The sequence below is a fragment of the Nuphar pumila genome, chromosome 8, assembly GCF_984573655.1.
Source record: "Nuphar pumila chromosome 8, dmNupPumi1.hap1.1, whole genome shotgun sequence".
NCBI lineage: Eukaryota > Viridiplantae > Streptophyta > Magnoliopsida > Nymphaeales > Nymphaeaceae > Nuphar > Nuphar pumila.
Window position 1 is genome coordinate 7,114,207 of NC_143256.1, and position 25,108 is coordinate 7,139,314.

At 39.2% G+C, this 25,108-nt stretch overlaps 1 protein-coding gene across 1 annotated transcript in view; it reads left to right on the plus strand.

Annotated features, from left to right (window-relative positions):
- The window catches only part of LOC149829531 (Peptidase family M48 family protein), a 31,525-nt gene extending 9,254 nt beyond the window's left edge, over positions 1-22,271 (plus strand). The window contains exon 4 of the mRNA XM_090016009.1: positions 21,870-22,271. Within this exon, the coding sequence (XP_089872135.1) occupies positions 21,870-22,119 (250 nt within the window). The 3' untranslated portion in view covers positions 22,120-22,271. The remainder of the gene's footprint in view (positions 1-21,869) is intronic.
- The last annotated feature ends 2,837 nt before the right edge of the window (positions 22,272-25,108 follow it).

The window sequence follows — 25,108 nt, forward strand, 5'->3', positions numbered from 1 at the left end:
AGTGCACCCTCCAGTCTTTGCCTTGAGGTCGCAGTGGAATCCATCGGGGACTCGAGGGCAGCCACTCGGCCTTCGACCCCATCAAGTCGCCGGGATATGGTTGCCACATCCCGACCGATACACACCACATTTTCTTGTATTTTTGTCAACACCTCCATGACACGCAGCATTGGGTCTTCGCTGCTCGCCTCCTCACGCGTTTCGCCTTGTACCGGATCGGTTCCCTCCTCAAGAGCCATACCGCTGATGAAGTTGGAACGCCCGCTGCTCTGATACCACTTTGATGCAGCTCACGTTGAAGGAGGAGAGAAAATAATGGCCTACCGTGAATCGGTGGGACTGAACTTCTTTATTAAACTCAGAAATGTCTCAATAACTAATAAAAGAAATGCAATAAACAGGGAAGAATGCAAGGGAAAACAGGAAATAAGTAAAAGAAGGGAAAACTGCAGCAAAAGAAAAGTCGGCTGGGCTTCTTTTAATCTTCAATGCTCTTCACACAACCCTAGACAGCCTCTTAAAGACTGTTTACTGGACCGGGTCGTGGATCCAGGTTTGGATCCGACCCACGATCCGGTTCAGTCTCCCTTTGCAGCTGGTTCTGGGGCGTGCGAGCTCCACCACGCCTGACGTAGGTGCGCAGGGGTACCTCCCTGCGTCGTGGCTCCGTCCCTGCTGGTGAGTCATCTCCACGGGGTCTTTCATCTGCCCTGTGTGGTGGATCGAGTGGCACGCTGGGCCCAATCGGGTCCTGCCCTGCATCAGAAACACACAAAACAAAAGTAGATAACTATTTCTAAAACTAATGTTAGTTATATAAAAACAAGAAACAAGAATCAAAACTAACTAGATCTAACAAACCAACTAACTTGTAACAAATTAACAAGTTCCGACTAGCTATAAAACAAACTTGAAAAAAACTAACTAATTAAAATTCAAGAAAGACGTTGAATTAAAACTAACTAAACACGAAAGTCTAATCTAACTAATTAAACTAAAACTAATGTAAACACTACTAATAAACCAATGCTGAATTATTGCATTAACTAAGTAATGAATAAAAAGAAAACTTAAGCTAAACTATAAGCTAATTAATTATAATGTTTAAAATCTAAAACAAACTAATTAACTACTAGACATTAATTTAGCACTTATCTACCCAATGTAAACCGGTCTACTGACTTTAAAACAGTAAATAAATTCTGGTCTAAACTACTTGATTATGAAATACTTACTTAACTATTAACTATAAAAATCGTTAAAACAAATTAACTACTTTTAATGTAAAACAATGAATTAATGTCTAATCTAACCAAGATGCAGTAATAACAAATTAAAAACCTAAAGTAACTAAATATCTATGAAGTACTTGTTGTAGTTAAAAAATAATTTTATTAACGTCAACCACGCTGGTGCGTGATTTGCATTAATAAATGTTAACTGTTCACGCACGAGTGTGTGTGCTTTGCATGATCGGGTGATGCTGCAACAAAAAAATTACATTATCCAGCAAAGAAAACTATAAAATGTGATTGTGCTGAGTTCCACAAATCTGTCTAATCTGAATGTCTTGATCACGCAAATTGCCGGGGCAGCTTTGAGTTTGTGATTTATAATCGACCGATATGCGTGATTTGTAACACAACGCTCGGCAGAGCATGCACAATTTGAACTCAAGAGATTGTTGGGTCGGTATAGACGTGATTGGACTTTGATCAGATCGGTATTGCGTCAGTTTAATAAGCAATCGAATTTGTCAACAATGACCGACCTTATTCTGCTCTCACGCATATGGAACTACAACAATATGTACTAAAAAATTAACGCAGCCTATTCTACGCAGAAAAAGAAATGAACTATTCAATAAGTTTTACACTATGCTACTTGTAATAATGCAACAAAAAATAATCTACGCTATATGTGAATCTAAAACATGGTTATATGGATGCAACGACTAAAAAAAATCTAAATACTTATGATGCACTAAAGAGATAGGGGAGGAGAAGAAGAAGCGGTCGCTTCCGTGGTTGAACACACCCTCTGACGACACGGTAAGAAGCACCGACAAAAGCAAAGATCAGAAGACCGATGAAATAAAGATCAAAGAAGGGAAGAAATGAGGAAGAACCGGTGATCAAACGAAAGTAAAGAGAGAAGAAACGAAGAAGAGAGGGAGAGAAGAGGCTAGCACTTTTTCCAATGGGAGGACACCATCCCCTCTCTAAAAAATATTATTTATAATCTAAACCTAGGTCTAAACACATTTTTTTTTGAAAACTCCTTTTAATTTTTCAAAATTCTAAAAACTATTCTTCTAAAAACGTGTTTTCAAAAATTAGAATTCCTAAAAAAATAAAAATGCTAATAAAAACTCCTAAAAGACTTAATCTACTCCAAAACACGCAGGTAAAGTCTTCAAATCCCCTCATGCTTATCGTTTGCTAGTCCTTGAGCAAACTGACCCTCAACAGAAATATCAAAACATGCAAATCAAATCCGAACTCACTGTCATAAGAATCACGATTACATTTAGCGTATGCAACAAGCCCTTTAAACCCCTAGGTTACCCCAGTGGACGAGTAATGTCTCATGATGATTTGCGGTGATGTTACCAACAAACATCTCTGTCATGTATACATACAAATTCAACTTTAAGAAGCATTAGACAATTAAGGAGTTTGTTTAAACCTATGTCACAGGGATTCGGCTACCAGGGTGCCGCACCCGCGTCGACGCGACTCAATGCGGGTGCGGTCAACCCGACCTTGGGTGCGTTGACCGCACCCAGGGTCATTTTTGTCCATTTTTTTGGATTTTTTTTTTTAATTTTTTGCCCTATGAAATGGGCTGCGAAATTTAAAAAAAATTCTTTGGGGGGGGGGGGGGGCTGCCCCCCTATAACCCCCGCCAGGGGCGGCCCCCCCTGGACCCGCGCCGGGGGGAGCCCCCGGACCCCCCTTCCTACAAGGGTAAAAACAATAAATCAGGCTCCACAATCATCTTTGGGGACAACCATATAAGATAAAAAAATGGTAAAAAGTAAGTTGGGCATAAATGTCATGGACCTCATACATATACACTATACATGATATATATATTTACATTTTTGCCCCTGCCGCACCCCCGCACCCGGGTTTTTTGGAAGTGCCGAATCCCCTCACCCGTGCCCGCACCCATGTGACATAGGTTTAAACAAATATTTCATGCCATTACACTCTCAAAACATATTTAGTCTTTACATACTACCACAGAATAAAAGTTTTTTCCTTTACTTTTCTAAATATCGTAATCATTTATGCTTTATTCTCGGAAAATCAAATACACACATGCCATTGCGTATTTATCCTCATTTATATGTTTTCTGCACAGGTTTCCCAAAATTATTCTTAAGCAGTGAACTTTGTCTTTATGCTCTTGATTTTCTTTTTTTTTCTTTTTCAATTTTTCTAATTTTTCACACTTTTTTTATTCGTTGAGCACTATATCAAATTTTCAGTTTTCGTGACTCGTGTAAACGAGCTTTGGGTCAGTGACTTCTAGGCTAGACGACCTTAGGGCACTAGATACAAAGTATCCCTCCGACATAATTGCTCGAGTCACTAGACCATCTATTTTTATAGTTTTACGTATAGTTTTCTTCTTGTCATATACAATGTCAACATCCCTTGGGCTCTCTATAAAGTTCATGTAGTGGGCTTTTGGGACGGTGACTCCCAAACCAGATGGCTTTAGGGCATCAGGTGTAAACACCTCTCGGGTTGTACTTGCTCGAATCAAATAGGCCACAGATATTGACTTAGACAAAGAAGTGATTTTCTTCGTTATCTTTTTCGACATGGAAATCAAACACTTCAACTTGTGTCTGAGCTTAGTTACTAGAGAATAACGAAGACATCAAACAACTAAATGTATGTTCTTGTTCCTTCTAAGTTAAGTCACAGGGACTCGGCAAAATAGATGCCGCACCCGCGTCGACGCGACGCGGGTGCGGTCAACACGACCCTGGGTGCGGTCCGCACCCAGGGTCATTTTTGTCCACTTTTTGGAGTTAAAAAAAAATTCCCTGATGAAAAGGAGGATTAGGGCAGTTTTTTTTTTGCCCCTAATCTCTCCTCTCCTCTCCCCCTGAGCTCGAGCGCTCTCCTACCGACGCCCCAGCTCCACCTCCCAGGCTCCTCCTCTCCTTTCGCAGGTACGTACCCTCTCTCGCTCTCTTCTTGTGTCTGCAGGGGAGGGGCCGAGCCCCCCCTGCACCCTCTCGCTCTCTTGTTGGGTCAGCAGGAGAGGGGCCGAGCCCCCCCTGCACCCTCTCGCTCTCTTGTTGGGTCAGCAGGAGAGGGGCCGAGCCCCCCCTCTCGCTCCCACTGTTTTCAACAGGTGAGGGGCTGAGCCCCCCCTCTCACTCTCTTGTTGGGTCGGCAGGGGAGAGGCCGAGAACCCCCTTCCCTTCTCGCTCTCTTGTTGGGTCGATAGGGAAGGGGCCAGCCCCCCCCCCCCCCCCCTCTCTCTCGCTCTCTTGTTGGGTCAGCAGGGGAGGGGTTGAGCCCCCCTGCTCCCTCTGTTTTCGGCACGGGAGGGGGGGCTCGGCCCCTCCCCCCTCTCGCTCTCTTGTTGGGTCGACAGGGGAGGGGTTGAACCCCCCCCCCCCTCTCGCTCTCTTGTTGGGTCGACAGGGGAGGGGCTGAGCACCCCCCTGCTCCCTCTGTTTTCGGTAGGGAAGGGGATAAGCCCCTCTCTGTTTTTTGGCAGGGGAGGGAACGAGCCCCCACCCTACTCCCTTTGATTTCAGGGGAGGGGCCAAGCCCCCCCTCTCGTTCTCTTGTTGGGTCGGTAGGAGAGGGGCTGAGCCCCCCCTGCTCCCTCTGTTTTCGGCAGGGGAGGGGCCGAGCCCCCCTCGCTCTCGCTCTCTTGTTAGGTCGGCAGGGGAGGGGCAGAACCCCCCCTTCTCCCTATGTTTTCGATAGGGGGAGGGGGTCGAGTATAATTGATTTGAAAATTTGAATGTATTTTTTTTTGTGTTTTCAGGATAAAAATGACGGATAAAGGGAAAAGACTTACGTCATCCTTATCCCAACATGTGAGTTATGCTGCCATTATGGGTACATGTAGATAAACTTGCAAAAACTGGAGAAGGAGGTGGTGGAAACAAGAGATTTCGATGCAAGCTCTGCGAAAGAGATTTTGTTGGGTCTTACACAAGAGTGAATGCTCATTTGTTGAAGATACCAGGACATGTCATTTCAGCTTACAGAAAAGTTGATGAGGCAATGCGAAGACAATACAAGAAAATACAAGAAAAATATGAGAAGAGAAAGGCAATGGCCGATTCCACCAAGAATATGCTGAAAAGAAAAGAAAAGAAAAGTCAATGTAGGAGGTAGAGGAACGATACAAGCAACATTCAATACATATGGAAGAGAAGAATTGGATAGAAAAGTTGGGAGGTATTTTTATTCTAGTTCACTCCCATTTAATGCGGCTAGAAATCCTTATTGGAAGGATTTTGTAACAACCTTGGAAAATTGTAATTTGAGTGGTTATGTGCCTCCAAGTTCAGAAAAAATACGAATCACACTTCTTGCAGAAGAGAGGGCAAATGTGGAGAGGTTGCTAGAGATTAAAAAATATTCATGGGAGCAAAATGGAGTTTCTATTGTGTCTGATGGATGAACAAATATTCAAAGGCGTCTATTAATCAATTTCATTGCTTGTTCGCTTAGTGACCCAATATTCTTGAAAGCAGTTGATGCATTTGGGGAATATAAAAATGCAGAGTATTTGAAGGGATTGTTTATAGAAGTGATAAAAGAAGTGGGTGATCAGAAAGTGGTACAAATCATTACAGACAACGCTCAAGTCTGTAAAAGTGCAGCGTTGAGTTTGGAGAGTGAGTACTCTTATATTTTTTGGACTCTCTGTGTAGCACACAACTTAAATCTAGCCCTAAAGAGCATCTGCAACCCCAAAGAAGAAGAAAATTCACAAGCATATGCTTTATGTTCATGGATTGAAGATTTATAAAAAAATGACAAAAGCATTAGGAATTTTGTTGTTAACCACCATCGTGCTAATGCTATATTTAATAGGCATTCTGATTTGAAATTGTTGAAGGTCGCTGAAACACGTTTTGCGTCCATCATTGTGATGATGAAGAAGATTAAAAGAGTGAAGAATGCTTTGATTAACATGGTGACTGATGAAAATTGGACATTCTATCGTGCTGATGATGATATCAATGCTCAAGAAATTAAAAAATTCATTCTTGATGAAGTGTTTTGGGACAAAGTGGCATACTTCCTTCAATTTACGCAACCTATTTGAGAAATGTTAAGAGAAGTTGATAAGGATGAACCCATGCTTCACAGAGTTTATGAAATGTGGGATAATATGATTGAAAAAATACAAGCTATAGTTTTCAAGCATGAAGAAAAAAATCCTGCATTGGATGATTCAGATTTTTTTAATCATATTCACTCAATTTTAGTCAGAAGATGGGATAAGAGCAACACTCATTTGCATTGCATGACACATTCTCTTAATCCAAAATATTATATAAATAAGTGGCGGGCTGGTGGTATTGGTCGTGTCCCTCCAAATTTAGACCCAGAGCTATCAAGACATAGAAATATGTGTATGACAAGACTTTTTTCAGAAGCATATCTTCTACATCAAGTCACACAAGAGTTTGAAAAATTTTCATCTTCGAGATTATATGGACCGACATTATTCACGAGAGAAGAAGATAATATAGATCCTATCACATGGTGGTCAACATTTGGATCAGAAACACCTCTTCTCCAACGTCTTGCATTAAGATTGCTATCGCAGCCTGCTAGTTCATCTTATTGTGAAAGAAATTGGAGCACATATTCTCAAATCCACAACATGAAGAGAAACAAACTCATCAGCAAGCGTGCAGAGGATTTAGTATATGTTCATTCAAATCTTCGATTACTTTGGCGAAGCAATGATGAATACATGTACTAATTTGCTCTCTTAGTTAATTGATTATTTCTTAGTTTTCATTTAAATATACTTGTATTGTATTTAACATTTTTAAAATTATATATATATATATATATATATATATATATATATATATTTTTTTTTTTTTTTTACATTTTTGCCCTCGCCGCACTCCCGCACCCGGGTTTTTTGGAAGTGCCACATCCCTACACCCGCACCCGCACCCGCACCCGCACCCGCACCCATGTGACATAGCTTCTAAGTTCTTATTTTTTATATTGTTTATTTGCTTAGTTTTTAAAAAATAACGCTCTGCATATTCATACTTATGGTTTAAAATAAACTCTAACATACATCTACCATTATTTCTTTGAAATCCACATAAATGACTGTAATGAAAAGAGGCGGAAGCACAAATAGAGCAAAAAACACTCTTTAAGAGTGACCACTAGAGCCAAGAACACAAACACTAAAAGTGCACACACAAAAACTCTCAAAAGTAAAAAATGACTTAAAGTCATAAGTTGGATATTATTGAAGAAAGGAAGAGAAGTGTGAAAACCCAATACATTTACAAGGGGGAGCCTCCTCTATATATAGAGGAGGAGAGCTAAAGGAGGACCATAAAGGGGGCTCCCTTCTAGTCGTTGGGAGCCCCAACGGTCATAAATATGGCCGTTGGGGCCCCAACGACTAGATAGGTGGGGCCCCTTATGGTCCTTAAAAGTAAAACTGGAAAAATAAAAAGAAAAAGGAAAAAGGGGAAAAAGAAAGAAAAAAGAAAAAAAGCAAAAAAGAAAAAAAGAAAAATACATGTGGATTTACCAAAACACCCCTATCGGGTTTTTGGTTTGTACAGAAAAAGAAAAAGAGATATATTATGTATATATACATATATACATATATATACTTATATATACGAATGTATATATATAAGAATATATATATATATATATATTTATATATACATAATTTAACATGCCCCCTCAAACTTTACGGGGAGAAGACCGAAAGTTTGCCAAGAAGAAACATGAATCGTGGAGTTGGTCCTAACGTGTAACAAATTAACGAGTTCTGACTAGCTATGAAACAAACTTGAAACAAACTAACTAATGAATGTTCTCAAGTGCTTCCAGAGGAACTAATGCACACTTACACTCATCAAATGCAGAGTTAAAAAATTTATCTGCATCACTAGGTCCTGCATCATCAGGACACTTGGTGGAAATATCCTCAATCACTGGGCAAATGGTGGAGTCTGTCATAAAATATTCCTGTATGGGTTTTAACAAGGCTAGAAATGTGTTCATGAATTAGGGTCAGAAATTCTGAATGGTTGTTTTCATTAAATGGTGGCAGATTGGATGAACAAGGTGGTGAAAGTGTAGGGAAAGCAATGGAAACTATTTTGATGGTCACCCATCAACTATCCATAGAGTAGGGGCTCTGTCAGAGGATGTCTTCTGGATGTCAGCATCTATCATGCAGAGAGAGCGAGGCTGCTTGAGTAACCATTAGGAAGATGGCTATGTTGATTCGCCACATTAACCTGATTTAGTTCATATGAGACTAAATAATGTGAACTGAGGCAGAATGACTGTTCCTCAGGTCTGGGTTCATCCTGGGTGACCAGCTTAGAGTGAGTCAGTTCATGCTGAACTGGAAATCTGGGATAAAGTTGAAAGAACTAGGTTCCTTTTCAAGCACTTCTGCTAGTTTTGAGTGGGTCGGTCCTTGATGAACTGGGTCAGAATGAACCGAGACACCTAAGAGAGGCCACTTGATCAAAAGAATGCCCTGACAAAGGGCAATGTTACCAGAATCTGGTTTTCCAGGAGCATGATGGAAGACCCTGCCCCTATCAATCCTGGGACGCCAGAGAAGGAAAAATTAGGGGATGTTTAATGTGAGAGATGTCCAAACTCATTCCTGATAGAGGCCTGACATGATTGGCATCCTATGTTGTCAAAAGCGCTCCTAGGCGCTGGGCGCCACCCAGCTCGACTAGGCAAGCTACCTAGTCGGAATCGCCTAGGCGCCGCCTAGGTCCGACTAGGCAGGCGCCTAAGCGCATCCCGCCTAGTCGGTTATGAAGTTGTTTTTAAGAAAAAAAGTAGGTCAGCCTTTTTTTTAAAAAAAAAAGGTCCAGCCTCGTTTTAAAAAAAAAATTAATGAAAAAGGGGGGAAATCGACCCCTTTCCCCCTCTCTCTCTGCTGCACATTTCCCTCCTCTCTCTCTCTCTCTCTGCTGCGCAGCTGCCGCTGCCGTTGCTGCTGGGTGAGTCAGTGACTGCCGCCGCTGCCGCCGTTTGTTCGGTTGCCGCCGCTGCTGCTGCTGCTGCTGGTAAGTCTCTTTTTTTTTCTTCCGTTCTTCTTCCTCCGCTCTCCTTCTTCTTCCGTTCTTCCTCTGCTCTTCTTCTTCCTCCGTTCTTCTTCTTCCGCTCTTCTTCTTCTTCTTCCTCCACTCTTCTTCTTCTACTTCCGTTCTTCTTGGTATACTGTTCAGTATTGGTTTATATATACTTATATATATATTGGTATATATATATTTATATATATATATATATATATATACTGAACGGTATATACATATACTGTTCAGTATATGTATACGGTTCAGTATATGCTGTTCAGCATATACATATACTGTTAGTTTATATATTGTTTATACATATATATTGAACCGTATATGTATATACTGTTGAATATATATATATATATATGTACTGAACAGTATATATATATATATAACAGTTATATATTTTATATATGTATTGTTTATATACTGAACAGTTTATACATACTGTTATATATGTATTGTTTATATATTATTATATATATATATTGTGTATGTTTTGTTTATCTACTTTATTGATTAATAATTGTTTGTTTTGAAATGTTTAATTAGAACAATGGAAGATGCAAACTCAAGTTCTTTGGCTGATTGTGGATTGGCTCCTCTAAATGCAAGTGCAAACAACAAAAAGGAAAATTAGAAACTCTGGGGATCCGACATGGAATTGGGCATTTTGCAAGGATGAGGCAAATTTGAATTCAGTGACATGTGATATATGCAAAAATACATATAACGGCAGAATCTATAGAATTAAGCAACACATACTTGGAATTGCAGGCAACCTGAAGGCATGTAAGAATAGTAATTTGTTGATAAGGAACAATATAATGCAATATATGGAATCTTCGAAAAAGAAAAAGAATGAGAAGAATGAATTTACTACTATGTACGAGGTCTGATCTCCTGCCATGTTGAGCAAAGATAATGTCCAAATGGTGCTTTCTAGTGGTCATGATTTTGTGACAAGATCACCACTACCACGAAGTTCTATTGATTCATATTTTAATGTTGACAAAACTACTGAAAATGCAGCAAAACAGATTATATTAGAGAACAAGTATAAGAAATAAGAAAGCGAGTTTGTGAGTATAGCAGTAGATGGTTTTATCAGGCAGGGATACCATTTAATGCTGCAAAGTTACCTTCTTTTCAAACAATGTTTGAGGCAGTAGGTCAGTTTCGACCTGGATTTAAGGCTCCTTATCATGAGTTGAGAGACCACTTTTGGCAAAGGAAATCACTAGAACCAATGATTTTGTAACAAAGTACAAAAATCATTGGCTACAATATGGGTGTAGTATTATGTCAGATAGGTGGACAGACAAACGGAGTCAGACGATCATAATTTTTTTGGTCCATTGTCCATTAGGAACCATGTTTTTAAAATCAATTGATGCATCTGCAAAAGTAAAATATGCATATTTACTTTTCAAGCTATTAGATGAAGTTGTTGAACGAGTGAAGCAAGTGTTGTTCAAATTATTACAAATAATGCTTCCAACTATGTTAAGGCCGAAAAATTGTTGATGGAAAAAAGAGAACATTTATATTGGACTCCTTCACATTGTTTGGACTTGATGTTGGAGGATATAGGTGTTAGTTTTGGATCCATGATCCGACCCGCACCACATTCCAAGGATCCATCTTGGGATGCGTGGGTGGTGGCATATTTGTAATTTATTTTTATTTCTTGTGTAATGTTATACCCTGTATAACACTTATAAATGATAAGTGAAAAGGGAAAAACCCTATTGCCGCCGACTCCTCTTCTCTCTCCCTTCTCTCTTTACCTCACCTTATCTCCTGCAAGTTGATCTTTTATCTCTTGCAGGTTGATCTTTCTGACATGGTATCAGAGCACAAGCGTGGAAATCAATCATCTAGAAGCCCTATAAGGACCAGCACGTGCTTCTAAAGGACGTAGGATTTTTTCTTCTCTTTTCCTTAATCTCTTTTCACGTCATTCTAGTTTCTTTTTCAGTTTCTTTCATTTTTAATATTTTTTCTGGTACGCACGTCCTAATATTATATTCCAGTCTGTCGAGTCCTTGATTTTCTCCCCAAAAATATTTCTGTCCAATATTTTTCTGGTTTACACGTCACTATTTCTCTGTGTGACGAAGGCATTGCTATTAATTTCAGCACACAACATTGCTGTTTTTCTCAGCATTGCTGTTTTTCTCTCAATAAATTTTCTGTTCAACATTTTTTGGTTCGCACGTCACTACTCCTCTGTGTGACGAAGGCACTGATACTATTTTCAGCACACAGCATTGCTATTTTTCCCTTAATACACTGTTAGTACAGTCAACATTCTATTTGGTGTCATCCCATTCCTGTTTTCTATCTGTTATTGCATCTCATTCTTCATATAATCCATGGATTCCAAGTTGAACCCTAGTTTTCTTACACACCTCATGACCCACAAGTTATCCCATGATAACTACTTACTTTGGAAGCGTCAGATTGTGCCCTTTATTCGCAATCATGGTCTTTATGGGCATCTAGATGGGCGATTACCCGCCCCACCTACACATATCATGCAAAAAATAACAGGTGAAGATGGCAAGGTGAGTTAACTTCGAACCACCAATCCTGCTTATGACATATGGGTACAACGGGATCAGACATTAGTTGCTTACATAACTTCCACACTTTCTGGTCGTGTTTTACAAACTATTTCTGACGATCAATCTGCTGTCGAGTTGTGGAATGGACTAGCTCATTCCTTTTCTCAGGTTTCTGAATCTCGAGCTTTGCAACTCAAATGGCAATTCCAATCCATGCGAAAAGGAAACAAATCTATTACAGAGTTCATGGGGGATGTCAGGGTAATTACAGATCAGTTAGCTGCCATTGGAAGTCCTGTATCAGATAAGGATATGGTACAACAGGTATTAGGTAGCCTTGGACCTGAATATCGCATGTTTTGCACGACACTCCAGGTTGTCTCAGTTCTTCCATGTTTTGATGATCTTCAGTCTAAGCTTTTGCAATATGAGGTCAACTTAAATCAGGAACACGCGTCAGATGATGCTCATCCTGTGATGATGGCACATACGCCTATTCAAACAGGAGTCTTATTTACTCCTCCTCGTCCCAATGGAACACCTATAAACAAAGGAGGATTACTACCTACACCAGGTGGAGGAGGCCTTGGCTCAGGCAGTGTATCACGAGGGGGACGTGTTCCTACTTGTTTTCTATACAATAAGCGGGGACATGTTAAAGCAAATTGCTGGTACAATCCTCAGAACCGGAACAAAACAGGGAGGCCAGGGCAGAAGGCAACTCAGACGTTTGCACGCACTCCTCAGGGACAGGTTCTTCCACAGGACGTACAAAATATCCTTATGACTACTTTCAATCAGATGAACTTGCGCCAAAATGATGAAGGTATATGATATATTGATTCAGGGGCAGCATCACATGTTACTTCTGATACAGGTAAATTTTCTCACTTGACTCCTTACACTGGAAATGACACTATAGTCATAGGAGATGGATCTCACCACCCCATCTCTCACACTGGAAATGTCTCCCTTTCTTTGCCTGAATCTCAATTAGCCTTGTCAAATGTCTTACTCACACCTGCTATTCAAAAGAATATTCTATCTATGTCAAAATTAGTTGATTAAACAAATTCTTCCGTTGAATTTACTCCTTCTGTTTATCTTAAGGATCTTCACACCAAGAAGACGCTCGCTAAAGGTGAACGGCGCGGGAACATGTACGTCTTTGAAGAATCTCATGTGCCTTTGAAGACGTCGTCTTCCGTAGCCGTGGCTTCTTCAGCTTCTTCCTTTCCAACATTTTTGAGTCGATCTACAGATCATAGTTTTTCATCTAGAGTCTTGAAACTTAATAAGCCAGACTTATGGCATCTTCGTTTGGGTCATTGTAGTCAAGTTTTTCTTGACAAGTTGTCTGTTAAAGGTTTAATACCCTCAGTCAGTTTAGAGTCAAAATGTCCAAGTTGTCATTTATGCAAAAGTCATGTACTTCCTTTTCATAGTATCAATAAAAGAGCAACAAAGCCTTTTGAGATTATATGCTCAGATGTTTGGGGTCCTGCGCCCACTGCCTCTCTTTCTGGATCTCGATACTATGTACTCTTTCTTGACTCTTACACTCGATTTAGTTGGATTTACTTCATGAAAAACAAACATGAAGTTTTCAAGTTGTTCAAACAGTTTCATGCACTAGTCCAAAACCAATTCAATACCAATGTTGTATATTTCCAGTGTGATGGGGGGGGAGGAATACATATCCCATGATTTTAGTGAATATTTGAAGGAGCATGGCATTACACGTAAAATTTCTTGCCCTCATACCCCTCAACAAAATGGAGTAGCTGAGATAAAACACAAGCATATTTTTGAGACAGCCTTGAGCATGATGCACACTATAGGTTCTTCTTCATCTTCATTCTCTGACTCTTCATCATCTACACTTTCTTTATCCACGTCCTCAATTACTTCTTTTGCTTTTCATTTTCCTTTAATAAAAAATCATGTATTAAATATTTATGTTATGTAATTAAAAAAATACATTTATATTCATAGCTAGGTAAAAGGAATATAACTTTACCTCGATCTCTTGAAGACATGTCTTGCCTAGAACCACTTTGTGAAACATGAGGTGAAGTGACTCTTTCAATAGGCACATGCTCAATGACATTTATGTCGAAGTTCGGATCCAACCATGAATCCTCCAACCAATTGGGATCACTAGGCAACACTGGATCTTCCTTCTCCACAATCCACTCATCGTCTGAGTCTATATGATCTAGACATATAGGGTCTTTGGTAGCCCTCCTCTTCATATTTCTCTCTTAATTTCATATTGTACATTACAAAAACCAATGCATTCATCTTCTCTTGTTCAAGTCTATTCCTTCGTTTTGTATGCACCTATAATTTCAAATCATTGATAATCAAATATAAGATAATTAAACATATAAAAATGTATTTCAAAAATAAAATACAAAGTCACAAACCAATGAGAAAGTACTCCAATTCCTCTCACAGCCCGATGCACTGCATGTCAAACTTAAAATTCGAATTGCAAAATTCATCAACTCAGGATTTTCGTGCCCAAATGAACTCCACCAATCAACTGCATTCAAATAAAATAATAAAAAAATGATAAAAACATTAAGAATGTCATAATTAACAAAAACATAAAAAAATATTGACAAATAACAACATAATTGCAAACTTACCAGGACTTTTTAATTTTCTTGTTGTAACAGATGCCTCTCTGCCAAACAAGCCCTTTGCCTTTTTAAATGCATCGATTTGTGTTGTAATTTTCAACCGAATATTTGCATCAGAAACTAATTTTTCAACACAATCATAAAAGCCACCCATAACTTCTCCATCAGGGTTGAAGTTGTCAGCATAATGAAAATGTGAATTTAAATAATAGGCAGCTGCATGCAAAAGCTTATGAAGTTGCAAGTCTCATCGTCTGTCAATGATATCCCAAATAGATTTATATTTTCTTTCGACATTGTCAAGGTTTGAAGCAATTTTCTCCTTCGCTCTATCCATTGCCTCATACAAAAATCCCATAGCAGGTTCGTCTGCATCAACGAGTCACAACACTTTCACGAGAGATAGTGTAACTTTAATTGCATATGATATGGCAGCCCAAAACTTATGATCATTAAGAACAATATAAGAAATGTTCTTAGCATCAGATTTCTAATAGTAATTAGATGTTCTAAATTTTGAAGATAAGAACATCGACTTTAACTCTTTCTTATAACACCCAATACTATGAAGTGTAAGATATGTTGTGGCAAAACGAGTGACGGCTGGACGCAGAAGTTCTTTCTTCTTTGTGAATTTTCTTATTAAATTTAATACCTATGCATGACTATAAATGTATCTTGTAATTTTTTTTGCCTTTTCCACTGTATCTTTAAAAATTGATATCTTTTCAATATCTTCTAACATAAGATCCAAGCAGTGGGCTGCACATGGTGTCCAAAAACATGTTTTTCCTGTTGTTAACATATTTTCAGCTGCCACATAATTTAGTGCATTATCTGTAATGAATTGCACCACATTACTTTCACCAACTTCTTTAACAACTTCTTCAAACAACTTACACAAATTTGCATCAGTTTTTTCCATGTCGCTGATGTCAACAGATTTCAAAAATACTGTCCCAGATGAACTGTTCACAAGAAAATTAATTAAGTTTCTTCTTTTTCCATCTGTCCAACCATCTGTCATAATACTGCAACCAACCTTTGACCACTCTTTTTTGAACTCTTTCAAAATTTCATGAGTACAATCTACCTCGTCATTCAAAATCCACGTTCTGATTTCATGATAAGAAGGCGGTTTGAACCCTCGCCCATAATTTGCAATAGCTTCTACCATTGCACCAAAATATGGACTGTTGCAAAGATTAAATGATAAGGCATTTGCATAAAAAAATCTACCAATGGCACGACATACATTTTTTCTTTCATCCCTTTTGAAAGCAATGTTTATTGTGGTTTGTCGTGCTTCTTTGTTCACAAAAAGGTCTATAGGACCAGCTGTACTTGTTTTTGCATCACTACCTGATCCACTAGTTTCTTTATTCACATTTTCGCTGGTTGATGATCCAAAATAAACACTTCTCCCGATATCCAACTTGTTTTGTTCTAACTCTTCTTTCTTTAGCCTCTGATCCTTTAGATGATTCTGAAAAAATCTTTTCACGTCAAGTGGAACCGCTTCGTACATGCTTACACCATGCTTTGTGCCAGCTAAGTGATGTTTTAGCCTATAGATGCCTCCTGTACTCTCTTTATGACAGTAATTGCAAATTACATGTCCTACGAGTTTGAGATCTTTAGTAGGATTTGAAACTTTAACTCCATGATCTCATCCTACATCTTTTGCCATTGTTCGCAAAAATACATAACACAAAATATATATTAACATCATGCATTCTGCTAACCACATTACATGAAAACAAATGCAAAATAGACAATCTTGGTGTATAAGCTATATAGGAATCCTAGAAAAAAACATAATTGAGCAACATGAGCTACGTTGCTCATGTGTGCCAAAGTAATAGAAACAAAACAATGACGGCATACATAACTCTTCTGTAATGTAACAGACTAATATACAACTTGCTAACTGAAGGCATAGTAGTCAGGAAGTTGCAAATCTATCAAAATATAATGTGAGTTGAAAGGTTCTTTAAGTATTTTGTCCATCTTAACCAGGTTTGGTCCGTTGCAGGTTTTGTAAACCAAACCCATGATTGTGATCTCTTTAGTTCTTTTAGTTGAAAGAAAGCGAAAAGATGGCTACTTGTGCATGTCCAGAGACTAGAGTATTTCTATATTTGAAGAGGCAAGGAATAACTTCCAAAATATTTTGAATCCGTAGTTACTAAACTAATACATAAATACAAACAAGGCTAAAAGGTGACAAGAAAAACACGAGTGACAGCATGGCAAAAAAGTCATTAATAAGACAACAGGAACATAAGCCATCAGTAAAATATTCATATAATGAACCTACTTTTTAAGTTAAATTAGGCCGAGTGCGTCTAGTGGTCTAAAAATAGTTGACATGATAACCTTTCATAGTAGAGAACCAAAGAGTGATGGGAAGAGTAAAACAATCTCTCAAGAAAAAAAGAAAAAAGAAGATGGGAACAGTAAAACAAAGCAAAAAGCTAAGCAGATGAAAAATCGACTTAACTTCAAATCCCCTAAGGCCCTAATATTATCTATCACCTGGAAGTTCAGAGACATCCAATTCATAACAAGAAGTATGGCAGAAGTATATTGCTTGTCATACAATAATCAAAGAAACAAACTTCTAAATTTTTAGCTACAAACTGAAAATTCATATCATGAAGAGAGAATTCAAACTTATACTAATTCACAGACAAAAACATACACAATTTTTTTTTCTTTAACATCCAAAAAGCCGATGGCATCGGCCTGCTCGTGGTTTCATCATTCTGAGGGCCTTCATGGCATCAACCTGCTCGTGGCCAGGCTATAACAACACACTTTCAATCCCTCTTTTCCTCCATTTAGTGAAGCAAGCATAGTGTTTTGCATGGCACCCATAACCACATTTAGGTTCCAGTCATCTATATCGCCATTCCTGTCATTAGGACCTCACTGATGCAAGTTGTTTTCATCAAATTGGACCCTGGGTATGTGATCTACATCATCCATTTAGTGAAGATCGACATTTGAATAGACATAATCCGACTTATGTGCAAGACTTTTTGCTGATTCAAAAATCAATAACCATTAATAAAAACATGGTTTTTTGTTAAAGAACACTGTCAAAATAAATTGAAAATCATGTTTTTTTTTGTTAAAGAACACTATCAAAAGATTGATTTCTATTAAATCAACCGTGCTGAACCCATCGATAGAGGGCCAGATTGATCAAAATAACTTAGTACCAATGAGATCCCAGAGGGAGTTATGACCACAGAGGATGATATAGGGATGAGTGGAGCCGGGTTCCCCATAAACGTAGGTTACACGGTTTCACAAAGAACAAATGACAAAAGAAGAAGCTGGGGAAAAACACACAGATCTTCGTCAACCCATCACAGAGAAGAAGAAGCAAAGAAGTTTACCTGTCACCGAAAAACGCAGAGGTCGCCGGAATGGACGGCGGTGGCGGTGAGTCGCTGGCCGATGGCGAGTGGTGGCCGGTGGGTTGCCGATGCCTTCTCAGCAGAGGAAAGAAGAAGGTGGAAGAGGCGATGACCGGCGGCGGGTGGTGGCCGGCGGCGAGTGGTGGCCGGCGACAGCAGTGGCGGGGGACGAGAGGGGACAGAGTGGAGAGAGAAGGGGCGAGGGCTTTCCCTCGCCCCGAAGCGCCTGTCTTTTTTAAAGACAGGTTCTCGATCTTTCGAGAATACGGGCCCGGATCTGGGTCGAACTCGGGTCCGGGCCATCCGATTTCTTAATGCGTGCCTCACTTTGAGGCGCGCCTCGCCTCAAGGCGAACGCCTCAAGGCGCATGAGGTGTACGCTTTTGCGATTTTGCGCTTTTTAAGTGCACCTCAAGGCGAAAAGGCCCTCGCCTCGAGGCGAGGCGTGTTTTTTGCGCCTTGAGGCGCGTTTTTAACAACACTGGCCAAGACATAATCTTGGCATATCCCATTCTCCATTCTTTTCACTTTTTCTCATAAGTGGTTATTGTCTTATTCTTCTCAACCTCCATAAGAGGTACCTCTTTCTCACCTTCTACTTTTGGTAAGGATTAGTTTAGGTTCCAGATCGGTCTCATCCACTGATCCCCACAACCCTTTTCCCAATATAAGATATTTTATAATTGAAGCCCATGTTACGTAGTTGGAGTCGTTGAGCTTAATGGGTTTTATGGTGACATTATTATTGTCATCTATTTTTACAAGGTTTAAAAAAAGAAGAAGAGAAGAATAGAGAAGGAGAAGAGAAAAAAATTAAAGTATCGGTGGAAGTCATGAGCACTTTACCACCATGCAAATGCCACAAATCACAAACACTTCGAATAGAAAATATAAGAGAGCTCCAACACTTTCAAATTTAGAGTGGCACACTTCTCAATGTTTCGAACACAATTTTATCTTGATCACCGAGCTCTAATACCATGTAAGAACACGAGCTCTTTCAAGGATGTTCACTAAATCACCAACAATGGACACTCAAAGAGTTCTACTAAAAATACCGAAATGAACACTCAAAAGAACCACAAGAAGGGTTCATACACAAATACCTACTAAATGGGTTTAAGAACAAGAGGGAAAACAATAATTTTATTAATTGTAATCCACACTAAATTCATACATTGAGTGGGGGCAATGCCCCATATTTATACACAAAAGAAAGGGGGGAATAGAGAGTCGTTGGGCTCCCAACGACTCTATTTAGAGCAGTTGGGAGTCCAACTACTTTCTTTGTATTGACTAGTCAATGCTTTGACTAGTTCAATACAAACTAAACAAACTAAAAAGGTTTAAAATAAAAAAACCTAGTTACTATACATGTTATATATTTTTATTTTTAACGAGTTCATGAATGCTCCTAGGTCAGTTCATTTGGGGGTTGTTCTCAAGATTATTCGATATAGTCATGCACTATGGGTTGTTTTTCTCTTCATTCTCAAGGTTGGAGCTAAAGAGCATATTGTGACTCAGACTTTGGAGGTTCATCCAAAGATAGATACTCTAGATTAGGATTCTGTATATTCTTGGGTGATTCTCTAATATCCTGGAAGAGTAAGAAGAATAAAAGAGTAGCCTTGTCTACCACAGAGGCTGAGTATATATAGTGATGACACAGACTGCTGCTATGATAATATGGTTGAGATGGTTGCTTTAAGATATGGGAGTAAAGTTGACTAGTGGAACCTAATTGTATTGTGACAATTAAAGTGCTATACATATAGCCAAAAATCTAGAGTTTTATAAGCAGACAAAGCATATAGAGATTGATTGTCATTTATCTTATATTGGGTTGGCACAACAAACAACATATTTCTTTACCAAAAGCCAGTCTACTCTCTTTCCAACATTTCTTACCAAACTTGGAATGATTGTTTTCACAACCTTTCGAGCTTGAGGGAGAGTGTTATAGTATGCATGTATTTTTAGTGTTGTATTAGTAAAGTCAAAGTAGTCATAATGTAATTGTAATTGTTAAATCAGTCCAGATGTTCATTTTAGGTGTGACATGTATCTATTCTTATTGTTAAGGGTATTTTAGTTGTGAAAAGTATAATAAGGGGGTCGACCCCTATATGTTTTATGCTCTTCTTTGTTTTGGGCTAATGAAAAATCCTTCTTTATACTCTCCTCGCATTCCCCTCTCGTGACTTCATGCCATGCCTTGATAATAGCCTCCTAAGTGTTTCAAACCCAATGGTTACATTAGAAATTTCTTCAGAGTAAACCAACAAAATAACAGAAGATTATAGGGGTATGGTAGCTGCCTAAGTGAAAACACCCGAACAAAGTCTCTATTGAGATCATGTTCTGATACTGTATCCATAGCTGTGAATTTACCATCCAATCCTCAACAATAATTTTGAATGGAATGGATTTTGAGCCATACTGGGGAGAGACCATCTTCCTTGAATCAGAGAGAAGTTGCTAGATTCCATGGTTGCAGTTGGACTGAAACTCCGTCGAAGGACCCCACACCTTGGTTACAAACCCTACTAACATTGAGAATTTGAAGCTATCTTTTGTGCATATTTGTTAAATTTTAGTAAAATTCATTCCTAATGAGAATTTAAAGGTTATCCACATATTCACAATTTGTTAAGGTTGGAAGAGATCTGTTCTTGTCAATGTCTAGTAAAGGCATATCAAGAAAGTGTAGTTGTGAACCATTTTGTCCTGCATTTGTTGATGTCCTATGATTAAGGTTCTAAGTAGGTACTTGGGATTTCTTTAGTAGTATGTTACATGATTTTCTTAGCAGTATGTTATTTATGGGACAGTGACTTGGATCCTGTGGCTGGTAATGTTGAGAAATGGCTAGACCTGGATGGGTCTTGATCCCTTTCTTGCAGAATGAACAACCTCTCACTGACTTCCTCTTGAATCTTCTCTCTTTTAGACTGAACAATCTCAAGCTATCTCTTTGTACTTTAGCTCTTAATTTTTCTTATTTAACAGAGGATTCTGGCACATCAGATTATCGTATGGGACTTGATGGTTCCTCACCTCAAAGTGATTGGTTTCATGATTAAGAAGTTATTTAATTGAGACCTGCTTTGTCATTTGGAGATTATGTCTGCCTTGGACTTCCATGATAAACAATGCTCGGACTAGATAGTGTCCCATGGCCGAGCGTGAAGATGCTGAAAATTGCAGAGGGAGAAACAAAAACCATTTTAAAAGCATGATCTCAATCATCAATAAAGAAAAGCAACATGGTGGACTGATAACAGAGTATTCTGTCTGTCATAAATGTGGCCGAAAATGCAAACAAAACTCTTTCGCATAATTTAGTTATAAAATGATGTCTTGTTCATTACTGATAAAGGAAACCTTGAAGGATTTACAGGTTAAACCTATGGTTTCATACGATAGGCTGTCATTGGCCAAGGGCAGTGTGATCTCTAGGAATTTTCATGTTCGTTTGGCTTTATTTTGACACATTGTGGTTTCTTGTACTCTTATTTCCAACATGTGTGTGAGTGCATGTGCTTCTATGGATCATCATCATCATCATCAAGCCTTCTCCCATTTTTCATGAAAGTTTTTCCTTCTCTCAAAAAAAAAAATCCTGAAAGCATGGGGAAGTTGAGAACATGAATAAAAGTGTTCTGATGCAATGAATTTTAGTACTGTCCTGCTGTGGTTTCATTGTTCAAGCACTGAACTGACCCCAGCTTTAGGTTACCAATTTCATCAAACTTTGTTAACCATGGGCACTTGGCTTATTTAGTTCTTAAGTATGACATACCTGATGAATATCATTCTGTAGGAGATTGGGTTCCCTGTTGATTTTAATGGTGTGGAACTTGATTCTGTAATTACTGAAAGTTTTCGCCATTTTCAGGATGGAAATGGAGGCAGATTACATTGGGCTCTTATTGCTTGCTTCTTCTGGGTATGACCCACGTATCGCACCACAAGTATATGAGAAACTTGGGCAGCTTACAGGTGACTCAGCGCTGAGAGATTACCTCTCCACCCACCCATCAGGAAAGAAAAGAGCAGAATTATTGAGGCAAGCGAAGGTAATGGAAGAAGCCCTTGCTATATACCGAGAGACCATTGCAGGACATGGAGTCGAAGGATTTCTTTAACCAGCAACTACACTGTATACTTATATGTAATATAAGAATTTCATGGTTCCTCTCTCGAATTCAGTTCTGAGCTGCCTTTTGTATCTGTTAAATAGTCTTCCTTGCTTTTGTGCCATTGCAATAACACGCTGAAATTCAACTTTCTGCTTAAATTTCTGATGCATGTGATTACAGTAATGAACTGAGGAATCATAAATGAGAAAACAAAAGAAAAACAGGTTTTGCTGCTAGTGTGCCCACCTACTTTAGTTAACAGAAGACTGTGGTCCCATTAGGCTACGTGTTTCCTTGATGAGAGGAGTAACTGATTGTATGGATCCAGTCCTGCGACCTGATAAGAAAAGTAAACAATCTTGTGATCTCACTGTATTCAGCTATGCAAGGATTGAAACAGATGTTTCACATATAATTGGTATTACTGATCCAGAAGATTGGTGTTGAGCCATTGTTGATCATTAGTTGCTGCTAAGTACAAAATCCAAGGCAGTTGATTCAGTGGTTTCTTTGTCCATGTGTTGGAATCTGTTGGTTCCCAACTTGGATTTGGCTGGTGCTGATTTTAGGGGTCTCAACCGTAAGTCGGCATGATCAAGTTGGTTACTTCCAAGGACACTTGGCCTCTAGACCTGGTTGTCGCACAAGATTTGATTGAACCATTTGGCTTGGTAGTTTCTAGGGATGCAAATGATTTGGATCCGGAACAGCTAAATATATGGAAGAGTCGGATCCGGAACAGCCAAAAGTTGCAACACCTCCATCTTGGATCTGACCCATTTGCATCTCTACTGGTACATGGAGGAGTCGGATCAGGAACAGTCAAAAAATTACTAACACCTCCATCTTGGATCCAGACCCATTTGCATCTCTACTAGTTCAACACAACCATTTGTCATACTTTGTTGCTTTGAGTTGTGCTTAGCGGGCTCAAAGAGTCAAAGTTATTGTCCCATGAAAATATCATTACCATTTACTATGCTTTGTTGTTTATCAATAGAAATGGGAATACAGTATCCCCATATAGTAATGATAAAATATACTGTATCGAGCCCCATGCTCAGCACTTCCAATTCCAAGTAACATTTTAGCGAGAGACACTTTTTGGTGAGGCTGAATTGGTATAAGGAGCAGTGCTATGTAGCTTGATATTTACGTATGATGGGCCATACTTTGGTGTTTTTAGAATGCACGGGAATGTGGAGTTCGGAGAGAGGGCACCCTAACATCTCCTGTCCTTGGAGCTGCTAAACCGTGCTATTGTTTAAAGTAGGGGTGTCAATGGGTCGGGTTTACCCGAACCCAACCTGTACCAAACCCTATAGGGTACAGGTATGGTGATAAATAAAAAGACCCGATTACGACCCAGGTCCATACCTGAAGGTCTGATTAATACATGGATCCGACTATAGTTTGTGAAATTTTATATCAGACCCGCGTCCGACCCGAGTTTCGAACACCCGCAGTTTTTCAATGTAAAAATGATAAAAAAATATAATTTTACGGGGCATGGCCTAGGTCTGGTTCATGTAGTTCTTATCAGGTCTGGGTATGGTTTCTCTTATGGTGGGTCCGATTAGACCTGAGTTCGGATCTGATACCATACCTGAAAATCAGGGCCAGGTCTGGCTCCACTTGAGTCCGAACCAAACCCGATCCGTTGACACCCCTAGTCTAAAGCAAACAGTGTCAGGACATGAAGAAATTAAGGACAACGATGATGGAAAGGGGTAGTAAAAAGATACCTGGTTTTAATCCCATTGAGGTCGATTGCCGTGTTTTATAATTTTTAGTGCACATGTCCCTATGATCAGTAAGTTATTGAAGTTACTAGGCTGTGTGCCTGATGTTGAGGTACTAATGGAGATTGATGGTAACGAGAAAGAGTATGTAATTGCCATGTTGCTTCTAAATTTACCTCAGATCTTTAAGCAGAAGATAACAATGATCGATTGTAAGCAATTTCATCATTTTAAATAAGGCTGTCTTTTTTTTAATGATGAGGAACCCTCACCGAAGCAAGGGTAAACCACGGGTGGGGCCCCATGACCACTCTTCCTTATGTGGCCCACCTACACTCGTGCACCAGCGGGGTTTGCTCCGGGGTCTTCAACTCAACACCTTCACAACCTACAGTTTACGTCGATGAGATAGTTCGATTACATGGAGTTCTACGATCCATCGTATCTGATCGTGACTCACAATTTACGTCATAATTTTGGAGACAGTTGCATAATGCGTTTGGAATGAAACCGCAGTTTAGTACTGTGTTTCACCCACAGACCGATGGACAGTCAAAGAGGATCATTCAGACCTTAGAGGATATGTTGAGAGTTTGTGTTCTAAAGTGGTCAAGTGAGTGAGATTTACATGTGGTAGAGTTTTTCTATAACAACAATTATCATGCCAGTATTGAGATGACATCTTTTGAGGCCTTGTATGACAAGTCATGTCGATCACCCACTTGTTGGAGTGACAACATTTGGTAACGGCTCAAAGTAGACATAAAAGCTACATAGACCAGAGACGTCATGAGCTCTCATTCAAGGTAGGAAACAATGTGTTTGTAAAGGTATCGTTGACCCAAAGTATTTTCAGGTTTGGTGAGGGCAAGCTTAGCCTTAGATACATTTGTCCCTTTAAGATTCTCGAGAAGGTAGGAGTAATGGCATATCGAGTTGCTCTACTATGTCAGTTTGCATAGGTGCACAATGTATTCCACGTATTGATGCTCAGGAAATACATTAATAATCCCTCATGTTATTCAACATGAGGATATGGACGTGCGTGAAGACTTGACTATAGAGGAGAGACCAATAGAGATAGTAGATCGCAATGAGAAAGTGCTGAGGAATAAGACAATCTCTCTAGTTAAGGTAAGATGACAATACCATCGCTTTTGACCCCCATGGTAAGGTGCATTTTACTTTTCTTTTATTAGATCTTTGTTTTGTTATGTGCATAAAACTGTGTACAATTTTTAACATAACAGTTA